General features: G+C 42.2%; 1 protein-coding gene across 1 annotated transcript in view; it reads right to left on the bottom strand.

The window, feature by feature from the left end:
- Positions 1–24459, bottom strand: part of pcloa (piccolo presynaptic cytomatrix protein a) — a 385443-nt gene that overhangs the window by 221055 nt on the left and 139929 nt on the right. Inside the window, exon 3 of the mRNA XM_063073096.1 lies at positions 2142–2786. Within this exon, the coding sequence (XP_062929166.1) occupies positions 2142–2786 (645 nt within the window). The remainder of the gene's footprint in view (positions 1–2141; positions 2787–24459) is intronic.

Genomic DNA, 24459 nt, shown 5'->3' with positions numbered 1-24459 from the left:
AATGAATACAAGCCCAGACCATTAAATGCTCTTCATATGACAAGACGTTCAAACCTGGAATTATTTTCGTGAACCTCCTTTGAGCTCTCTCCAGTTTCAGCACATTCTTTCTAAGATACGGGGCCCAAATCTGCTCACTATACTCCAAGTAAGACCTCTCTAGTGCTTTATAAAATCTCAACATTATATCCTTGCTTTTATATTCTAGTCCTAAATTTGTCCAACCTCTCCTTCCTGCATATGCCCTGTAATCCAGTCAGTGTTCTGGTAAACCGCTCCTCACCACTTCCACAGGCTTCCTATAATGGGATGACTAGAAATGAATACAATACTCCAAACATAGCCCAAGTAGAGTTTTATATAACTCACCTATATGATCTCAGCACTGATCCCTGTGTTACAGATTTCCAGTTAAAAAAACACCCTTCCTCCATCACTGTCAGCCTCCTAACATTATTGCTAAATTTAGATCATTTCTGACGAATCTCATAGAATTTTTTGAGGATGTAACTAGTAGAGTGGATCGAGGAGAACCAGTGGATGTGGTATATTTGGATTTTCAAAAGGCTTTTGACAAGGTCCCACACAGGAGATTAGTGTGCAAACTTAAAGCACACGGTATTGGGGGTAAGGTATTGATGTGGATAGAGAATTGGCTGGCAGACAGGAAGCAAAGAGTGGGAATAAACGGGACCTTTTCAGAATGGCAGGCAGTGACTAGTGGGGTACCGCAAGGCTCAGTGCTGGGACCCCAGTTGTTTACAATATATATTAATGACTTGGATGAGGGAATTAAATGCAGCATCTCCAAGTTTGCGGATGACACGAAGCTGGACGGCAGTGTTAGCTGTGAGCAGGATGCTAAGAGGATGCAGGGTGACTTGGATAGGTTAGTTGAGTGGGCAAATTCATGGCAGATGCAATTTAATGTGGATAAATGTGAAGTTATCCACTTTGGTGGCAAAAACAGGAAAACAGATTATTATCTGAATGGTGGCCTATTAGGAAAAGGGGAGGTGCAACGAGACCTGGGTGTCATTATACACCAGTCATTGAAAGTGGGCATGCAGATACAGCAGGCGGTGAAAAAGGCGAATGGTATGCTGGCATTTATAGCAAGAGGATTCGAGTACAGGAGCAGGGAGGTACTACTGCAGTTGTACGAGGCCTTGGTGAGACCACACCTGGAGTACTGTGTGCAGTTTTGGTCCCCTAATCTGAGGAAAGACATCCTTGCCATAGAGGGAGTACAAAGAAGGTTCACCAGATTGATTCCTGGGATGGCAGTACTTTCATATGATGAAAGACTGGATGAACTAGGCTCATACTCATTGGAATTTAGAAGATTGAGGGGGGATCTGATTGAAACATATAAAATCCTAAAGGGATTGCACAGGCTAGATGCAGGAAGATTGTTCCCGATGTTGGGGAAGTCCAGAACGAGGGGTCACAGTTTGAGGATAAAGGGGAAGCCTTTTAGGACCGAGATTAGGAAAAACATCTTCACGCAGAGAGTGGTGAATCTGTGGAATTCTCTGCCACAGGAAACAGTTGAGGCCAGTTCATTGGCTATATTTAAGAGGGAGTTAGATATGGCCCTTGTGGCTAAAGGGATCAGGGGGTATGGAGGGAAGGCTGGTACAGGGTTCTGAGTTGGATGATCAGCCATGATCATACTGAATGGCGGTGCAGGCTCGAAGGGCCGAATGGCCTATTCCTGCACCTATTTTCTATGTTTCTATTTCACTAACATCCCTTGGATTTCTTGTGCTTTTACCCTCTGGGCCAGCCTAGCATGAGGAGCCTTGTCAAAGACTTTACTGAAATCCATATAGAAAGTATCTACCACCCTGCCTTCAGGAACTCCTTGGTTACCCCCTAGAGTGCCAGATTTGTGAAGTCTATCCCTTATTGTGTTTGATGAACCACATCCTCGAACTACCATGACCTTTACAGTGAGCGTATGCCGAGTGGTGTTGGGCAGGCGAGGTGGGATATAGAACCCGAAGAAGACAATTGAACCTTGTTCATGGAAACCCAGCACCTAACTTCCACCTGACCGTGAGTCGCCACAGTGTTGTGTGTGGAACATGGTATGTCTTTGGAAAAAGGGAAGAGAACAAAACCGGGATTTTACTCACGGCTGTTACTTTTACTTTCTCCGTTTGCTCAGGTTTTCTCATTTGTTCAGTCTGCTCCTTTGTGGTGTCAGAGCGTGGTTCTATGATGCCTGTCACAGGCAAGGCTTCCTCAGCTTTCACATCTTTTACATCTGCTGCTTCCTTTCCAGCTACGGCCCTTGAGTGTTCTGGTTCAGGTGCTCCGGCCTGCTGTTTCTCAGCAGCTGCTGTTTGCTCAGGAATAGACTGAGGCCGCTTCTCCTCAGCGGATGGGGTCTGCTGTGCAGCACCTGGTTTTGGGGCTTGTAGGTCCTCCCTCAGAGCTGCATCTTGTTTGACTGGAAGTGACGTTTCTGCTGGCTTGGCCGGAACTGTTGGTGCTGCTTCTTTTGTCATTGCCACTTGGGAAGCTCTTGTCTTTTCTTGCTCCGTCTCTTTTGACCGCGGGACCATGGCCTGTTCTGTGACAGATTTGGAAGGCGATGAACTGACTGGAGGTGGGCTTTTCTGAGAAGGTGGCTGCTTGGATGGAGGAGGACCGGGCGATGACGGCTTCACCGGTGCTTTTGATGGCATTGGAAGCAGAGGTGGCATTTTTCCAGGATCTCCAAGCTGTCCACTGAGAGCGCGTTGAGTCTGACAGGTTAAACACAGCCATTCCTCAACCTAAAACAAATGAATACTAATTTAGTAAAAGTAGTTTCTCACACTTGCTCATTTTCAGTCCATTTTTAGAATCATGGAATGTGAACAACAGAGAGAGTTCTCACAGCCCGCTGAATCAATTCCATTGCTCGCTGAGTTCACGTTCTCCAGAGATTTATATTTTTTACACCCACTATTGATCTAATTTCCTCATGAAAACTGTGATTAATCTGCCTCCACTCTATCAGAAAATGCTCCGCAGAGTCCAACCACGCACTGCAGCAGAGTTCTTTCTCATGTCACCTGTGGCCCTGTTGCCAATCACCTTTCATCTCTGTCCTTTGCTTTTTGACCTTTTCAACACTCAGATACACTCATTACTTTAGAATTAGGTTTATTATCCCCGTCTTAAATGATGTGAATTTGGTTGTTTTGCACCAGCAGTACAGTGCGAAGGCATAAAAATTACAGCAATAAAAGGTTAGGGTTGTGGCGCAGCTAGCGTGACGCTATCACAGCTCAGGGCTTCCGAGCTCAGAGTTCAATTCCGGCGCCGTCAGTGAGGAGTTTTTATGCTCTCCCTGTGACCGTGTGGGTTTCCTCCAGTGCTCCAGTTTCTTCCTGCAATCCAAATACATACCAGTTAGTAGGTTCATTGGTCGTTGTAAATTCTCCTGTGATTAGTCTGTGATTAGAATAACACTATTCTTTGCACTTCTGGTCAGATGCTAACTGCATTTCATTGACTTTGGATCCGTACTCGGCACAATGACAATAAAATTGAATCTAATCTAATCTAAAGAGGTAGGTTGTTGGGAGACAAAAAAGATATATAAATATTTCAAAAGTAAAAGGAATAATAAGGTAGTGTTCATATATATTTCCTTTAAATAGCAGGATCACATCTCCTCTCATTCTTGTCTGGTTTAAGGAGAGCAAGCCCAGCTTGCCCTGTACTCTCAGAGTTTAGAAAAATGGAAGGTGATTTGTAGGATTCTTTCAATTGCTGACAAGGTAGATACTAACGTTACCTTCTGTAACACCAGAAATTAATCAACAGAAAAACACAGGAGCTGGGAGACTTGTCTATTTAGGTTTTCTTTTTCCTTTTTTCAGTGAGGTCCTCACGTATGACGAGGACCTCACTGAAAAAATTATATAAACCAAGAATGTTTAATCAAATATTATTGAAATATTGAATACACTCTATTCCTTGCTGCTTAGCTATAAACTCCAACGTAGAATGCACCTCAACTCAAGTATGTAACATATTGCTCCCGAGTCACCTTATATATGCATACAACTACACTATAGACATGCACAGCATAGTAAATTTTAAATTGTCCCATTCAGGCCTAAAGATTTAATCACTGTGGGGAATTTCTTACTCTTGCAGGATAATATGTTTCCTGACAAGGGAGGCCACTCTGCTAGGCAGGAGAAACTTGTGGCTGTAAAACAATCTCAGGTTCTGGAGCCTCCTCTTTGGTGGTTGTAGGAGTTGATTCTGGGATTGCAGGAGGTGGTTCTGACAGCCCCGGCCACCTTTTTTCTCCAACAATTGACTCTGCTATCCTCAACTAATCAATGTGTCATCTCCAGACACAGTCTCCACTGTGTAGGAGAGTGGTTCTGTTCTGTCCTCAATCTTTCCAAGAACCCACTTTTCATCATTTCTGTAGTCCCTCGCCAAGACTGCTTGCCCAGGAGTGAAGCATCAAACCTCCTTTTTTGAGGTTTCAATTTGTCTCAGCTGTTTGTCCTGCATACTCCTTCTGACATTAGGTTTGAGGAGATCCAAGTGCGAACGCAAGGGATGACCCAGGAAGAACATAGCTGGTGGGTTGTTGGTTGTCGAGTGTGCTGCATTGCGATATGTAAGGAGGAAATTGGTGAGCTTTCTGATTCAGTGTCAGTGTGGTGTGTTCTGTTGACATTGCTCACAGTGCATTCGTTAGACCCTGGACAAATCTTGTTGCCAAGCCATTTGTAGCTGGGTAGTTCAGTGCAGATGTAATATGTCTTATTCCATTCATTTTCGGTAATGACTGAAACTGTTCCACAACAAGCTGTGGTCCATCGTCACTAACTGAGTGTTCGGGAACACTAGAGCTTGAGAAGAGGCTTCTAAACACATCAACAGTGTGCAAGGCTGTAGTGGAGGCTATTGATTACACTTCTGGCCACTTTGTAGCTGCATCCATTACTACCTAGAAATTTGTGCCCATGAATGGTCCAGCAAAATCCACGTGAATCCTCTGCCAGGTAAGATGGTGGCGTTTTTTCTTTGTAAGATTTGATTTTTATGATCTAAAGACAATTCTACTCCAAGAGCTTTGGGTACCGCAGGGCTACTCTATCAGTGAGCTGCTCATTGATTGGAGCAGCTGGGCTGGTGGCACCGGTGGAGCTGGCCAAGGTGTCAAAGGGGCCAGCCGAGGCCGGGTTGGTGCAAAAGGAGTCGGCCAATGTGTTGAAGGGGTTGGCCAAGACCAGGATGGTGGAGAAGGAGCTGGCCAAGATGTCAAAGGACCCTGTCAGGATATTGGGAAAGGAGACGGTCAGGTTACGACAGGAGTTGGTCCAGATATTGGAGGAGCCGGTCAGGATACTGGAGGAGTCAGTTTGGGTTCGGAAGAGCTGACTTGGCTGCAGTCCGTGTTGCTGCCCGCTACTCAGAAGCATCAAAATTGGTGCAGTATAACCGTGGGAGATTGTCTTTGATATTTCACTTGTGATCGAAAGACACAGTTGGACAGTGATAATGTAAGTTGCTGGAAGCCTGTTTCCCTTGTCTGGTGGTGGGACAGGTGACATGGGAGCTGTGTAGCCTTGGTTGTAGCGGGAACTAGGTCTCAAGCCTTGGGCTTGTCTGCTGCTGCAGATCAAGTGAGTGATGCTGAAGCAGTTACAGCATGGCGTCTGAGCTTCCTAGGGCCTGGCCTCTCCCATTGGTACTGCCCTCCTGTGTTCGAGTGGTGGAATAATAGGCTAGATTGCATGTGTCTGCGCACTGCCAGGAGACTACCATTGATTGCCAAACATTGCCGTTCAGGGTCTTGGGCTAATATAATTTTTTTTTCTGGTGAATATGCTTCTTTATTCACTCTTTTGAATTATGTTACTCACTATTTTTGAGTTGTGCATCTTTGCCCCAGAGGAATGCTATCTTGTTCAGCTGTTTCTATGTATGGTTTGAAAGATAATTAAATTGATTTGATTTCATTTTTAATTTCTTGGCCGCTGGGACCACTGGCATTGCCCATGTGCTCCACTTAACCTTGGAAAGAATTCCTTCAGCCTTCATGTGAGCTATCTCACTGTACTTTATCACAGATGGTATAAGGAAATGGATGGGCTTTGTAAAACTTGGGTGTAGCATTTTCATTTAACACTATTTTACTCTCAATATGTTTGAATTTTCCAATGCCATCCTTGAATATTGCTGTGGCATCATCCTGTACCTTTCTTAATTTGCTTTCAGTTGACTCTTTTGCAGAGAACGTGAAATGCAAATGGTAGATGGATCCCTGATCAAGTTGTAGTTGTCTCAGCCAATCATAACCCCATAATGCTATCCCTCCTGTTTTTACCACATACAAGTCCAATGAGGATGTTGGTTGTCATATCTCACTATTATGAATGTCATTCTCACAGGAGTTATCTTTTCTCTAGTATAAGTTCTTAGTTAGATATCTGCAGGCATCAGTTCAGTATCTTTGAAATGCTGTTCGAGCTCATTTTTGGGAATAACTGAGACAGTCTAGCCAGCGTCCAATACCATTTTAATTAATTTGCCGTTCACTTCTAGTGTAAATCATATTGCTTGTCTATTGTTAGTTTTCACGTGTAAATCTCAAGGCTACACTGTCCTTTGCCATTCTCACCATCATCAGATTTTTCATCAACAGCTTGCAGATTAGTGCTCTTTTGAAACTGCAATTTGACTTTTTATCTTTTTCTCTTCCCTGTGCACTTCATTTATTTTTGTCTGCCTGACATGCTCTTTGTATGTGTCCTATGTTGTCCTTTCTGCAAGTTTCACCTTTAAACCTGCATTGGTCTGGTGAATGTGAGCCCCTGCCACAACATTAACACAGTTTGTTTGGCCAGGCCAGTTTCTGTTTAAATGTTGCAATTTTGTTCACACGTACTTTCATTTCTGACTGCAACTCAGTTGTGTTTCTGTCTGCTGTTTCCATTGATACAGTGATTTCAACTGTTCTTTTAAATGTGAGTTATGCTTCAGTTAGGAATCATTTTTGAATGATTTTTTGTAAGATTCCGCAAACTAAACAATTTCTCAGTGCATCATTAAGCCCATCACTGACTGCCAATACCTGGACAATTTCTTCAATTCAGTCACTTAAACTGAAATGGATTCCCCTTCCTTTTGTTTCTGCTTATGAAAACTAAAGCGTTCCACTATCAACAGTGGTTTTAATTCTGAATATCCCTGCATTATGTCCAGGATATCAGCAAAACTCATTTGTGCTAGTTTGATGGAGCCATTAATCTTCGAAGCAAACTGTATGTTTTTCCACCTATTGCACTCAGAAACAGTGGCACTTGCTTTTCATTGTCTATTTCATTTGCTTCAAGGTACTGCTCGGTTTGTTCAATATACATCATCCAGTTATCTGCTGTGCAATTGAACGCATCTATCTTTCAGATGCAGCCAGCCATTTCTGCTTTTTAAAAAATTTATTACAATTATCACCCAGTACTCACTGTCTATGAACTCGTGGCCAAACTTGTTTCATGTTAATTTCATTTATTTTTTGTTTTTTTTACACTTGAATGTCTCTCTCTCTCTGAAAACTTGCTGCACTTCAACTGGTAGGTAGTTGCCTCAGGTTAATTTAAAACTTCCTTGTTGTAACTGTTATGTTTTGTAAATCCAGAAATGAATCAAAATGAAAAACACAAGAGCCAGGATACTTCTCTACCTATTTTGTTCTTTTTCCGTTTTTTCAGTAAGGCGCTCTCATATGGTGTGGTGGCCTAATGATGTATGCCACTCACATACATTTTACATATAACCCATAATGAATTATGGAAACAACAAAGAATGCTTAATCAGACAATATATTTACCAGATTACTCAAATATCACTGAAAAATTGAATACACGACAACTACAGGCTGATTCATCTGAAAAGGGAATCGAAAACCAAGGGCTGTAATAGAGCCATAGAGTTACATAACATAGAAACACAGATCCTTTGGCTTAGCTTTCCATTAGCAACCAAAATGTCTGCCTGAGGTAATCTCATTTGCTTGTTGCTCATATCCCTCAAAACATTTCCTATCTCAACTGTTCCGAACTCAACACCTTTTATGCTCGCTTTGAAAGGGGGAAGTAAAACTTCAGCTTTGAGGATCCCTGCTGCACCTGGTGACCCTGTGATCTCTGTCTCACAGGCTGACGTGAGGCTGTCTTTCAAGAGAGTGGAAGGTGGCAGGCCCTGATGGAGTAACTGGTAAGGCTCTGAAGGCTTGTGGCAACCACCTAGTGGGGGTATTCAAAGACATTTTCAATCTCTTACTGCTCTGGTCAGAAGTTCCCACCTGCTTAAAAAGGGCAACAATTATACCAGTGTCCAAGAAGAGCAGTGTGAGCTGCCTTTATGACTTTCATTCAATCGCACTCACATCTATGGTGATGAAATGTTTTGAGAAGTTGGTCATGGCCAAAATCAACTCCTGCCTTAGCAAACACCTGGACCCACTGCAATATGCTTAGCCTCACAATAGGTCTACGATGGACGTGATCTTAATGGCTCTCTAGGCAGCCTTGGAACACCTGGACAATACAAATACCTATGTCAGAATGATGTTCGTTGACTAGCTCAGCTTTTAACACCATCATTCCAATAGTCCTGAGCCTCTGGCCTCTGTACCTCCCTCTGCAACTGGATTCTTGACTTCATAACCAGAAGATCACAATCTGTGTTGACTGGTAATAACATCTCCACCTTGCTGATGATCAACCCTGCGCACCTCACGATTGTGTGCTTTGCCCACTACTCTACTCTCTCTAATCCCATGACTGTGTGGCTAGGCATAGCTCAAATACCATCTATACACTTGCTGATGATACAACCATTGTTGGTAGAATCTCACATGGAGATGAGAGGGTGTACAGGAATGAGATATACCAGCTAGTTGAGTGGTGTCACAGCAACAAACTTGCATTCAATGTCAGTAAGACCAAATAGCTCATTGCGGGCATCAGAAAGAGTAAGATGAAGGAACACAAACCAATCTTCATAGAGGGATCAGAAGTGGAGAGAGTGAGCAATTTCAAGTTCCTGTGTGTCAGTGTCTCTGAGGATCAAACCTGGTCCGAACATATCGATGCAGCTATAAAGGAGGCAAAACAATGGCTATATTTCATTGGGAGTTTGAAGAGATTTGGTTTATCACCTAAAATTCTTGAAAACTTCTAAAGATGTACCATGGAGAGCATTCTAACAGGCTGCATCACTGTCTGGTGTTGGGGGGGGGGGGTGGTGGATACTGCACAGGAGTGAAATAGACTACAGAAGGTGGTAAAATTAGTCAGCTCTATCACTAGCCTCCATAGTATCCAGGACATCTTCAAGAAGCTGTGCCTCGGAAAGGAGGCGCCCATCAGTAAGGGCCTCCATCACCCAGGATATGCCGTGTTCTCACCGTTACTATCAAGGAGGAGGTACAGAAGCCTGAAGGCACACACTCAGTGATTCAGGAACAGCTTCTTCCCTCTGCCATTTGATTTCTGAATGGACACTGAACCCATGAATACTATCTCACTACTTTTTTTTATTCCTGTTTTTGCACTACTGATCTTAATTTAACTATTTAATATGCATATTTTTTACTTACTATAGATCAGTTTTTTTGTACATTTATCATGTATGGCATTGCACTTCTGCCACAAAGTTAACAAATTTCACAATATATGCCAGTGATATTAAATCTGATTCTGATTCCATGTACCTATCTAAACATTAAACACTATCATTTTACCCACCTCTACCACTTTCTTTGACAGCTTGTTCCATATACTCACCAGCCTCTGTGCGAAGAAGTTGCCCTTCAGGTCCCATTTAAATCATTCCCCTCTCACCTTAAACATGTGTTTTAGACTCCCCTACCCTGAGGAGAAGACTGTGAGCACCCATCTTATCCATGCTCTACATTAACCTCTTTAAGGTCAACCATCTTATCCATCTTATCCATGACCAATGAAGGCAAGGATGCCAAATGTCTCCTCCAGCACCCTTTCCACCTGTGTTGTCTCTTTCAGGGAACTACATACCTGAATCCCTCGGGTCTCTCCGTTCTATAGGGCCATGGAAGTTACTACATAAGTTCTGACCTGGTTTAACTTCCCAAAATATCCTTCTGCTTGTGTTCCATTCTCCTTTACACTTTGTACTGAAAATGATAAAGTAATCTTGACTGAGTTAATCTCGATCAGTCATTGCTTGGCCCATTTCCCCTGTTCGTCTACATCTTCGTAATTATATACAGCCTTCTTTATTGTCCACAACACCAAAAATTTTCATCCAAAAACTTGCTATGTTAACATTGTCAGCCACATTGTCAATCTTGATGACAAATTAGAATTCCTGCCTCCACCACCACCTCTAACAGCTCATTCCAACTGCTCTTTGTGTGTAAGATTTACCCCTCAGACCCCCTTTAAACCACCTCCCTCTCTCATCTTAAACCCAACTCCCTCATTTGAGATATCCTGTCTCTAATTCTGCTGTTAAATCAATTCCTCTACAACTTTCAACATCACACCCAGACCAATAACTCTGTAAGTACAATAGGCTATTCCAGTTGTTCCTCTTTACTAACCTTTAGCCTGTCCAGGCCCATCAAAAGTTGACAAGAGGCCAGAGGTCAAAGTCAGGAAGAATGATAACACCTGGAGAACCATACTTGATGGGCTGAGTAGTAACTGGGTGGGTGGGGGGGGGGATGTAGTTGCCCCCTTTTTGGGTCAAAACCCAGCATCAGTCCTGTGTTGCTGAGTTGCTCCAGCAGCTTTTTTGACAAGTTGATATGACAAACAGACAAATGACCGAAGGAAGTTAATCCTGAAAAATATGACGTGTTACATTTGAGATTATGTTAAGGGCTTTGAAAGTACAGAACAGAGTGTCTTTGGTGCAGATGTCTGAGAAACCCTGAAGAGAGCAGTGCAGGTAGATAATGTGGATAAGAAGGCATAAGGGATACTTTTCACCGGTTGGGGCAGAGATTATGAGGAATGTTATGGTAGAACTATATATAACATTAATTAGGCCATAGGTGGAGTACTGGTGCAGTCTGGTGGCCACACTGCAGGAAGGATGAAATTTCACTGAAATGGGTGCAGAGGTTCACCAGGTCATTGCCTGGAATGGAGGGATAGAGTGTGACTATTATGAGGAAAGACTGGACATATGGGTTCGTTTATTTTTCCCAGAAGCATACATGATTCTGGGGGATATAGTTAAGGTGGATAGAGAGAAACCTTTCTCCTTCCTCGAGGTGTCAAAAAGTAGAGCCACAGAGTTATACAGTGCAGAAAAATGCCGCAGTGGCCCATGCCATCCATGCTGGTCTTTTATGCGAATCTGCACTAATCCTTTGGTCCACATTAGGACTGCACCCTTCTGCACTTTGCCTACTTGCAGTACTGTGCAAAAGTGCTATGCCCATCTGCACTAATCCCTTGGTCTGCATTAGGACTGTATCTTTCTGTACTTTTCCTACTTACAATACTGTGCAAAGGTGCTATGCTCATTTGCACTAATCCCTCGGTCTGCATTAAGACTGTATCCTTTTGCACTTTGCCTACTTTAGTATGTGTTTAAGCATAATAATGTTATCTGATTCCTGCACCTCCTCTCGCAGAGTGTCCCTGATATCAATTTTATCCAGAATGAGGGCTCACAGCTTGAGGATAAAGGGGAAGCCTTTTAGGACCGACATTAGGAAAAACTTCTTCACACAGAGAGTGGTGAATCTGTGGAATTCTCTGCCACAGGAAACAGTTGAGGCCAGTTCATTGGCTATATTTAAGAGGGAGTTAGATATGGCCCTTGTGGCTAAAGGGATCAAGGGGTATGGAGGGAAGGCTGGTACAGGGTTCTGAGTTGGATGATCAGCCATGATCATACTGAATGGCGATGCAGGCTCGAAGGGCCGAATGGCCTACTCCTGCACCTATTTTCTATGTTTCTATGTTTCTATGTATCCCCTGACATCCTCTTCCATTTAATCGGTTACTCTACTTTAAGGTAATTGCTTAAACTAAAGTTAAAACTTGGAGAATACGGAACTGGAGATGAGAAATCTCCAGAAAAATAAGAAATGGATCTTTTTGTAGAAAAAATATAATGTTAACTATGCCAATAGTTAGCAAATCACCAAGTATTTTCAGCAGTTTCAGGATATGCCTACTGCAATTGCTGATCGATTTATGAGTCTAATCTTCTCTTGTTGGCATTACTAAGAACTGCTGGATTAGACGTTAATCACTCAGTGAATCAACTGTAGGAATTCAGTATTAGAACATTTACTTAGATTAACAATGTAAGCCTTCAAGTATAGTAAGTTTAAATGTCTGTAAAACTGAAATATTTTGAATTATTGAAAATCCTAAATATATTTTATTTTGATCTGTGAAGTCATCACCAGTATTCAGTGGAAATAAACTTGTGCTGTTGCTTTCTAAGAATATCTCCCTTGGTCGGATCCAGCCCATGGGCTGAGATACCGACCACTCAAATGGGATTATAAAGAAGATTTATCAGGCAAAAGAGAAGGTAAGTGACCTTCAATAAAGAATTGCTTTTGCTTCCTGTTTTAACATTGCATCTATGTGGTTTTAATTAACTTTATTTTAGAAAAACTGTTAATTTTTCATTACAAGTCCCCCCCTCCCCCGGGTTATGGCTGAGTTTGTTCCTGTGAACTGCTCATAGCTTGAAGAGTCTCCAAGTTGGAAACCTGGCCACGAAATCAAGTTGCCACAGGGTAGAAGAAGCCTGAAGTTCTGCAGTGGGCAAATCCATCCCACTGGTTTCCCAGACACTCCCTGACATGCATAGACAGTACTTAAGTGTTCATGAACTGGGGAGAACTGGTACTTTAAATTGATAGCATTTGACATATTCCTGAATATCAGGGATGTTGAAAAGCTGCTTGGGCAGGGCATGCCGAGCTGATTGCCCTCATTCTGAGCTGTAAACTTTAAAAATCTATAAATAGGGAGCCACTTGAACTGCCCCAGTTCAGTCCAGCGCCTCCTCTGGCAGAGTGTCTTTTGCCCCAAAAACCTTGAGACTGGTGAAAATGGTTTGATTTTTACATTAATTTTCTAATAAACCCAAACACAAGTTCAAAAGCAGTGGATTCACAAAAAGGCTGAAATGTGTTCTAGTTGCATGTTTCAAAGTCAGTAATAGCACCCTGGGCAAAAATATGCATTTGGAAAGTCCATTCAGCAATTCCCTTTAATGGTTTCTGACAGATCTGATGGGAACAACTAAGTTTATGAAAATACATATTATAAAATTCTAGGGCTTCATTTTCCAATTTATTCAGACCTTTGAGAGCCAAGTGTTGTATAGTTCATTTTTAAAAGAAAGAAATGTCCAATACCAAGCCTTAATTCACCGAACAGATCAACAATATCTCAAACTAAGAAACAAAACTGGATACTTATGAGAATCTGAAAACAAAACTGCAGATACTCAAATCTGAAATTTTTAAAAAAAAATCCTGCATGGTAGGCTGATCCAGAAGCTTAGATCACATAGAATAAGATAGAAAATGGATCCAAAATTGGCCTGGTGGTAGGCGGCAGAGAGTGGCCTGTGATTAGTGGTGTGCCATACAAATCATTACTGGACCCTTTACATATCATCCTTTCTCTATTAATGATTTGGAAGATAATGTAAGTCACGTAATTAGTACGTTAATCCAACCCTAATTATGAATTATATTCCTCGCTGGATCCCATGTGATTGAATGTTCCAGATCAGCTACCAAGTGGGATTTTGTCAAAAGCCTTGATAAAGTCCATATAGATAATATCCACTGCCCTATCCTCATCTAACCCCTTGAAAATATTGCCTGCTTGGTAATTTGCATCTGATCAAGTGCAACATCACTCATTTCTTTAGGATCTATCATTGTCTCCACATTGATAAAAAAAATTAAACGTATTGTTCATCTTCTGTTGTTCCACACACTGGCGGCCATGCTGATCTTAACGAGGACAGTTTCATTCCCTGACCATTCCCCATATACCTACAGAATCTGGCAATATTGCTTACTTCATCTCATTGCCTTTTTGTGCGGTGACTTCATCCCAGAGTTAAATAGAGCGTATCAGCTCAGGAACAGACCATTTGGCCCAAAATGTTGTGCCAAACCAGCTAAAACACAAATCAAAAACACAAAAAACACGAATCCTTCCAACCCACACAATATCCATCTTCCTCACATTCATGTGCTTATCCAAATGGCTCTTAAAAGCCTCTAATGTATTTGTCTCTCCCACCATTCCAGGCAGCACATTCCAGGTATCCACCACTCTTAAATTAAAAAAACCTACCTCTCACATTCCCTTTGAACCTACCCCCTCTCACCTTCAATACGTGCCCTCTGCTATTAAACATCTCAACCCTGGGAAACAGATACTCTCTATCACTCTATCTATGCCTCTCATAACCTAATAACTTCTATCAGATCTCCCCTCAGCCTCTGCCGCTCCAAAGAAAACAACCCAAGTTCCTCCAGCCTCTTTTCCACTCATACGGGAGAATGAAGAGGCGATAGGCAGGAGGTACATGCTGGGAGGTAGTCACCTCTAGATTGCAGGAGAGAGGTAACTGGATGATTGTCGGGAGAAGGAGGGGAAATGCACAGCCAGTGCAGTCTACTTATTATTTCCTTCAATACTATAGTTTTAGATACTATATATATAGTTTTATAGATTTATATATTTATAAATATATTTATATATTTATAGATATATAGTTTTAGATACTATAGAGGGGGACGACCTACCAGAGGGGAGCCTCAGTGACCAGGTCTCTGGTACTGAGTCTGGTGCTGTGGCTCAGAAGTGCAGAGAGGGGAGGAGGATTGTAGTGTTGATAGGACATTTCTTAGTCAGAAGAACAGAAACAAGGTTCTGTGGGAGCAATAGAGACATTTGGATGGTATGTGGCTCCCTGGCGCCAGGATCAGGGATATTTCGGATCAGGTCCATGGCATTCTCAAGGGCAAGGGTGAGCAGCCAGAAGTCTTGGTGCATATTGGCACTAATGACATAGATAGACAAAGTGAGGAGGTCCTGAAGAGAGATTTTAGGGAGCTAGGTAGAAAGCTGAGAACAGCACCTCCTTTAGAGTAGTATTCTCTAGGTTGATGCCCGTGCCACGTGCCAGTGAGGGTAAGATTGGAATGATTTGGCAGGTTAATGTGAGGCTGAGGAACTGGTGCAAGGGGCAGGGAGCTCTTCTGGGGAAGGTATGACCTGTGCAAAAGGGACAGGTTACACCTAAACGCAAGGGGGTCTAATATCCTTGCGGTCAGGTTACCTAGAGTTGTTCATGTGGGTTTAAACTAATTTGGCAAAGGGATGGGAACAGGAAGGATAGGGCTGAAGATGAGGAAGTTGGTTTACAAACAAAGGCAACGTGTAGTGAGAGTCCTAGCAAGAAGAGGCTGATAATAGGGCAAAATTGTAGCCAACAGGATGAGTTGCAATGTAAAAGATGGACAAAATCGAAAAGGGTGAATAAAGGACTGAAGGTGTTATATTTGAATGTGCGCAGTATATGGACTAAGGTAGATGAACTTACAGTACAGTTACAGATTGGCATATATGATGCATAGATATCACTGAATCATGGCTGAAAAAAGATTATAGCTGGGAGCTTAATGTCCAGGGATACAGATTGTATCAAAAGGACAGGCAGGAAGGCAGAGGGGGTGGTGTTGCTCTGCTGGAAAAAATGAAATCAAATCATTAGAATTGTGGGGACACAGGGTTGGAAGGTGTTGAATCACAGTGGATAGAGCAAAGGAACTGCAAGGGTAAAACGACCCTGATGAGAGTTGTATACAAACCCCCAAACAGTAGTAAGGATGTGGTCTATAAATTACAATGGGAGATAGAAAATGCATGCCAAAAGGGCAATGTTACAGGTCATGGGGGACTTCAATATGCAGCTAGACTGGGAAAGTCAGGTTGATGCTGAATTCCAAGAGGGGTTTTTCTAGAGTGCCTATGATATGGCTTTTTAGAGCAGCTTGTGGTTCAGTGTTGGATTCAGTGTCGTGCAATGAAGCGGAATTGATTAGAGAGCTTGTGGTAAAAGAATCCTTAGGGGAAGGAGAAGCTAAAATCAGATGTATCAGTATTACAGTGGAGTAAAGGGAATTACAGAGGCATGAGAGAGGATTTGGCTAGAACTGATTGGAAAAGAACATGGCAGGACTGACGGCAGAGCAACAATGGCTGGAATTTCTGGAAGCCATTCAGAAGGCACAGGATATATACTTCCCAAAGAGGAAGATGTATTCTAAAGGAAAGATGACACAACCATAGCTAACAAGAGAAGTCAAAGCCAACATAAAAGCCAAGGAGAGGGCATATAATAGACCAAAAATTTGTGGGAAGTTAGAGGATTAGGAAGCTTTTAAAAACCAACAGAAGACAATTAAAAAAAGCCATTTCGAAAGTAAAGATGGAATACGAAAGTAAGCTAGCCAATAATATTAAAGAGCATACCAAAAATTTCTTCAGATAAATAAAGTGTAAAAGACAGGTAAGAGTGGATATCAGACCACTGGAAAATGATGCTGGGGAGGTAGTAATAGGGGACAAGGAAATGGTGGGTGAACTGAATAAGTATTTTGCATTAGTCTTCATTGTGGAAGACACTAGCAGTATGGTGGATGTTCCAAGTGTCAGGGGTCATGAAGTGTGTGAAGTTACCATGACTAGAGAGAAGGTTCTTAGGAAACTGAGAGGTCTGAAGGTGGATAACTCACAGGACCAGTTGGTATACACCCCAAAGTTCTGAAAGACATAGTTGAAGAGATTGTGGAGACACTGGTAATGATCTTTCAAGAATCACTAGATTCTGGAATGCTTACAGAAGCCTGGAAAATTGCAGAGGTCACTCCACTCTTCAAGAAGGGAAAGACAGAAGAAAGGAAATTATAGGACAGTTAGTCTGACCTCAGTGGTTGAGAAGATGTTGGAGTCGATTGCTAAGGATGTGGTTTCGGGGTACTTGGAAGCACATGATACAACAGGCCGTAGTCAGCATGGTATCCTCAAGGGAAATTCTCGCCTGGCAAATCTGTTGGAATTATCTGAAGAAATAACAAGCAGGATAGACAAAGGAGAATTGGTTGATGTTGTGTACTTGGATTTTCAGAAGGCGTTTGACAAGGTGCCACACATGAGACTGTTTAATAAACTATGAGTCCAGGGAAGATTCTGGCTTGGATAACTGGCAGGAAACAAAGAGTGGGAATAAAGGGAGTCTTTTCTGTTTGGCTGTCGATGATTGGTTGTGATCCATAGGGGTCAGTTTTGGAACCAATTCTTTTTAACTTGTATGTTAACGTTTTGGATGATGGAATTGATGGCTTTGTTGCAAAGTTTGCAACTGATACAATGATAGGTGGAGGGGCAGGTAGCTTTGAGGAAATAGAGATGCTATGGAAGAACTTTGATAGATTAGGAGTATGGACAAAGAAGTGACAGATGAAATACAATGTCAGGAAGTGTATGGTCATGAAGTGTGGTAGAAGAAATGAAAGGGTTGACTATTCTCTAAATGGAGAGAAAGTACAAAAATCTGAGCCGCAAAAGGATTTGGGAGTCCTTGTGCAGGATTCCCTAAAGGTTAATTTGCAGGTTAAGCTTATGGTGAGGAAGGCAAATGTGATGTTAGCATTCATTTCAAGAGGACTGGAATATAAAAGCAAGGATGTAATGTTGAGACTCAATAAAGCACTGGTGAGGCCTCACTTGGAGTCTTGTGAGCAGTTTTCAGCCCCTTATCTTGGAAACGATGTGTTGTATCTGGAGAGGGTTCAAAAGAGGCTCACAAAAATGATTCCAGGATTGAATGGCTTGTCATATGAAGAGTGTTTGATGGCTCTGGGCTTGTATTCATTAGAATTCAGAAGAATGATGGGTGACCTCATTGAAACCTATCTAATGGTGAAAGGCCTTGATAGAGTGGATGTGGAGAAGATGTTTCCATTGGAAGGAGAGTCTAAGACCAGAGGACACAGCCTCAGAATAGAGAGGCATCTTTTAAAATGAAGATGAGGAGGAAATTCTTTATTCAGAGAGAGTGAATCTGTGGAATTCTTTGCCACAGGCAGCTGTGCAGGCCAAATTTGCATATATACTTAAGGAAGAGGTTGATAGATATTTGATTGGTCAGGGCATGAAGGGATACGTGGAGAAGGCAAGAGTTTGAGGCTGAGAGGAAAAATGGATCTTCCATGATGAAATGGCAGAGCAAACTCGATGGGTCAGATGGCCTAATTCTGCTCTTATGTCTTATGGTCTTATGGTCTCTTATGATAGCACATGCATCCTGGTAAACCTTTTCTGCATCCTCTCCAAAGCATCAACGTCCTTTCTATAGTGGGGCAGCTAGAACCATATGCAATACTCCAGATGTGGCCTAACCAGAGTTTTTGAAGTTGCAATATAACCTTTTGACTTTTGAACTCAATGCCTCGACCTATAAGAGCAAGCATTCCATGAGCCTCCTCAGCCATCCTATCGACCAGTGTGGCCATTTTCAAGGAGCTGTGAACTTAGATCCCAAGATCTCCCTGCTCAGCAACACTGTTAAGGCTCTTGCCCTTAACAGTGTCCTGTCTCCTTGCTTTTGCCCTCGCAAGCTGCAATACCTCACATTTATCTGAGCTAAACTCCATCTGTCATTTTTCTGCTCATACCTGCAACTGATCTATATCACTCCGTATTCTTTGCCAGTCTTCTACACTACCCACAACTCCACCAATCTTTTTTATCATCCGCAAACTTACTAACTCACCCATCTACATTTTCATCCAGATCATTTATATATCACAAACAGCAGAGGTCCCAGCACAGATCCCTGTGAAATACCACTAATTAAGTCCTCCAGTTGAAATAAGTCCCTTCAACCACTATCCTCTGTTTTCTATGCGCAAGCCAGTTCTGAATCCAAGCAGTCAATTCACTGTGGATCCCGTGCATCTTAATCTCCTCGATTAGCCTCTTCTGACGGACTTTGTCAAACGCCTTACTAAAATCCATGTAGACAACATCCTACTTACATCAATCTCTCTTGTCACCTTGTCAAAAAACTCAATCAGGTTCATAAGACATGACCTAACCTGCTCAAAGCCATGCTGACTCTCCCTAATTAGGCCATGTGTTTCCAGATGTTGTCTATTCATGCACCTTCTTTCTTCTATGGCTCAGCCGCTACTCTGAGCTGCATCCTGAGCCAAGATGTAAACAGGCTTCCTTCCCAGAATCACTTTAGCGGTGAACTCTGTTGCAGGATGTCCACCAAACCTAGTTGAAGCTGTTCAAGAGAGTAATCTAGCAAAAGTACTTTCTGGTCAGAGCTTGTAGTAGGCAAGGTGTGAGGGGATGGCTCGTGGGTCACTACAAGAAACTCTGATATGACAAAGGGACATAAAATCAAAGGAAAGAGAAGCACAGTTAATGCTTCTGGTCTGAGCTCTGAGAAGAGTCTGAAATGTGAGGTCCAAGAAGAGTCTGAGATCTGAGCTTTGAGATGTCTCAGGTGTGAGCTTTGAGAAGAGTCTGAGGTCTGAGAAGAATCTTAGGTCTAAACAACGAGAAGAGTCTCAGATCTGAAACATATTTCTGTTTCTCTTTCCACAGCTGCCTGTGGTGCTGAGTCTAATGTTCAAATGTTCAAGCATGTCCTAATTCTATTTGAGGTTTTCAGCATCTGCAGATTTTGGATTAACCTAAAATCAAATTTGACTTACGGTTTTCTTCTAACTGTCTCTCTAACTGACAGCGACCCTGGTTGTGGCTTGTGACATTTTTCTGGGGAACAGCATTGTCGTCGTGGCTATCCCTCAAGGTCAAGGATGGTGGTCTTTGTTCTGAAGAAGTGGCCCACAGAGTGAAGACGCCTGTGTGTATTTGTTTAATGTGTACTTGATGTTGCACTCCAAGAAGCACACGATACTTCGCAAATCAACCAACTGATTCCAATGGCATGGAAACCACGACAATTAGAGCTGATGGATTTGTTGCAGCCTTCATCCGCCTTCACAGTCGTTGAGTTCGAAGTAACTTCATCCACCTGTTCCACTGTTGAGGTCTTGGTTGGATTGTTCTTTGTCAGGGACCTCACCCACGACCTTACCGCCATGGGTGACCCTACCAGGAGCATAGCTCCAGACGGCATCGCTCTCAGGATCACAGGACCATACAAGCTTCTCCCCCACGAGCAATGTAAGACATGCTGTATGGGCTAAATGTGGGAATTTGCCTTCTGGGGCCATGCTTACATCAGCAAAAACTCCAACAAGTGATTAATAAACCAGACGGAGCTAGCCAAACCTGGAGAAATGGCAGTGACAGCAGCTGTTAACTTTTCTCTATTCAACAAAATGATTTCTGTCTCCAGATATCCACCTTTAAACATTCAAAATTCAAAGTAAATTTATTATCAAAGAACATTAATCTCACTGTATACAACCCTGAGATTTGATTTCTTACGGGTATACAACATAAATTCAAGAAACACAATAGAATCAATGAAAGGTTGCATCCAGCAGGATAGACAATCAATGTTCAAAAAACAACAAAATATAAAAGAGAAAAAAAATAATAAAAATAACAAAGAATTATAATTCTTCATTATGGCAATACAGGACCAGGTGGCTAACATAAAATTGATCAAAAATACATAATGAAAGACCAACAAATTCAAGATGATAAATGCAAAAAAAGCCAGGAAAAACCAGAAACAATCCACCACATTACAGGATCCTGTAGCAGTTTAACTCAATCTGATTACTTACACAGGCACAATCAAGTGGCAAACATAACTCACCAAAATCTTGCTTTAAAATACAAACTCATAAAAGACACCACACCTTACTATAAATACAAGCATGATCCAGTTTTCGAGTCTGAGTCCTATAAGTTATATTATGATCAACCTATTATTATAGATAAAAACTAGCTGGATATAATATTACAGACTGTAGCGTCAAAACTAAACCAAGACCAAAACAATTCTCGCTAGCCTGCGACCACTGCATTGTTGTTATACTTGCATGATGCACCCCCAGCTCAAATGATTGCTCCAAAAGTTTATTTAATTTATTTAATCCTTTTTTAGCAATTAGCAAACACACAATCTTGAAGCGAAGAAACTTAAGCATATTCAAGTGTAAGCTAAACATTATTCAGCGATCAGCAAAAAATATGACCTCTGCTGGTCCCAAGCTACAAACTACCGCAAAACAAGTAAGAGTATGTAACTTATTCCCTTTGCCTTTACCATGCCCCATCCATGTGACTAGTTACCATAATAAACATGATAAATATACAACACAGAATACAAAGCAGATAGAGAACAGATATGTGGCTCCTGCACAATCAAGCTAGAACTTACTTAGATGTTCTAAACACACATAATATACAGAACTCAATGAAAACACCAGAAACATGCTGAATCAAAAGAGAAAATTAAAAGACTACAGAACATGAAAAGCACATACATCGTCCCAATAGTACTGGTATCATCCCGAAGTCACTACAGAATAGCATTAAATAATTAGGTGTACACAGCAATAAATATGTAAATTTCCAGAAAGCCACAATACTAAACATCACAAGAATAATTTGTAAGTTCCTAGCAATGGAGAAATGAGGGTGCTTGGCTAAACCTGTACCTCAGGTTTTACCAGTTTGAGCTGAGAGAAAAATAACAATAAATGAATAACCAACAAATATCAAAAACTTGAGATGAAAGGTCCTTGAAAATGAGTCCATAGGTTGTGGGCATAGTTTAATGAGGGGGGTGACTGAAATAGAATGAAGTTATCCCCTCTGGTTCAAGAGCCTGATGGTTGAGGGGTAATAACTGTTCCTGAACTTGGTAGCATGGTTCCAGAGGTTCCTGTACCTTCTTCCTGATGGCATCAGCGAGAAGAGAGCATGGCCTGGGTGGTGGGTGGTGCTGTTTTTCTGAGACAACGTTCCATGTAGATGTGGGGAGGGCTTTAACCATGATGGACAGGGGTGTATCCACTGCTTTTTGTAGGCTTTTTCATTCAAAGGCATTGATGTTTCCATACCAGGCTGCGATACAACCAGTCAATATACTCTCTACCACACATCTATAGAAGTTTGTCAGAGTTTTAGACGTCATGCCAAATCTTCACAAACTTCTAACAAAATAGAGGCGCTGTCGTGCTTTCTTCATGATGGACTTATGTCCTGGGCCTAGGACAGATCCTCTGAAGTGATAACACCGAGAAATTTGAGGTTGCTGACCCTCCCCACCTTTGATCCTCTGACGAGGACTGGCTTGCAGATCTCTGCTTTCCCCCTCCTGAGTTGAATAATTAGCTCTTTGCTTTTGCTGACATTGAGTAAGAGGTTGTTGTGGCACCACTCAGCCAATTTTTTAAATCTCCCTTCTAATTATCACCATCATTCATTCAGCCAATGACAGGGGTGTCATCAGCAAACTTGAATATGGCATTGGAGCTGCGCTTAGCCTCACAGTCATAAGTGTACAGTGAGTAGAGCGGGGGCCTAAGTACACAGCCTTGTGGTGCACCAAAGTTCCAATTGTACAAGGAGGTATTGAGGCCAAGGTCTTGAAGCTGATTGATTAGTTTTGAGGGGATGATAGTATTGAATGCCGAGCTGTAGTCAATAAAAAGCATCCTGATGTATGCACCTTTTCTGTCCAGATGTTCCAGGGTTGAGTGAGGAGCCAATGAAATGGCCTCTGCTGTTGACCTGTTGTGGCAGTAGGCAAATTGGAGTGGATCCAAATAGCTTCTCGGGCAGGACTTAATATGTTTTATCACCAACCTCTCAAAACACTTCATCACAGTGGGTGCACGTAAGTGCTACTGGGTGACAGTCATTGGGACAGGTTAGCATCTTCTTCTTCAGCATCAATGTTATTGAAGCCTCCTTGAAGCAGGTGGGTACCTCAGACTGCTGAAGCGGAGAGATTTAAGATCTCAGTGAACGCTCCAGCCAGTTGATCAGCACAGGTCTTTAGTACTCGGCCAGGTATCCCATCTGCGCTGGCTGCTTTCTGTGGGCTCACCCTCCTGAAGGATGCTTTCATGTTGGCCTCAGTGACTGAAATCACAGAGTCATCAGGGGCTGTGGGGGCTCATGGAGGTTCCTCCATGTTTTGACAGTCAAAGTCATGAGAAAGTGAAGCCTTGTCGTCGCCTGTGTCACTTGGTTTCACTTTTAAGAGTTAATAGCATTCAAGTCCTGGCACAGTTGCCAAGCATCCTGCAGTAGTTCAAGATTGGTCCGAAATTGCCACTTTGCATGTGAGATAGCTTTCTAGAGATCATACCTGGACCTCTTGTATCTTACTTGGTCACCAGACCTGACTGTCACTGATCTGGCCCTTGGCAGATTGCAGGTCTCATGGTTCATCCAGGGCTTCTACTTGGAGAAGATTCTGAAGGATTTTGTGGGGACACACTCATCTACAACTGTTTTTATAAAGTCCGTGACAACCGTGGTGTATTCATTCAGATCTTTTGATGAGTTCTCAAACGCGGCCCAGTCCACCAACTTGATGCAATCCCGTAGCCACTTCTCAGCCTCTCACGACCTCCTCTTTGTTGTTCTTATCTCTGGAGCCTTGCTCTTTAGTTCCTGCCTGTATGCAGGTAGGAGGAAAGCGAAGCGATCAGTTTTCCAGAAAATCAGTATGGAACAACAGGCATTCCTTAACGTAGTATGGCAGTGGTCAAGTAGTTGGGACTCCTGGTTCTGCGAGTTATGTGCTGATGATAATTGGGCAGAGATTTCTTCAAACAAGTCTGATTGAAGTCTCCGACTATGATTTGAAATGTGTCGGGGTGGGCAGTTTCTTCTTTGGGAGGGTGGCAGCATTCATATCTCAAGTTCCTTTTGGCAGTATGTAAACTGTGGTCAGGATCATGGAGAACTCTCTTGGTTATTAGAACAACTTCATACCAACATGTATCAGTTTTGATTCAGCCAGTCACTAACTGAAACACTCACTTTAACCACATCCTCAACTTGGAATATGGTATTTCTTTCCCTAACCTTCTCACATCAGTGTCACTTCATGAGAAGTTGCTGGGTTAGTTCTGTGCTGAGATAAAGGACAGTTTAAGGCCCAACTTTCTTCAAAAATTTTTTTAAAATTATGTACGTTTTGTTCTCATTTTTCTTCCACCATTATATGCATGAGTAACACAGGGAAAGGACAACTTATCTCGCAATCATACTTTGTTTGGAGATATCAGATTTCCAATGGCATCAGGAAAGTTACACAAAAAACAGGGAGGGAACTTAAATCAAATGTTAATGAAACAGACAATGGCACTTTTGAGAAACAATCTGTAAGGACCAGATGGCTTTCTCTGCAGGATAA

The sequence above is a fragment of the Mobula hypostoma genome, chromosome 20 (genome assembly GCF_963921235.1).
Source record: "Mobula hypostoma chromosome 20, sMobHyp1.1, whole genome shotgun sequence".
In the NCBI taxonomy this organism is placed as follows: Eukaryota; Metazoa; Chordata; class Chondrichthyes; order Myliobatiformes; family Myliobatidae; genus Mobula; species Mobula hypostoma.
This window is presented reverse-complemented; position numbering and strand designations above follow the sequence as displayed.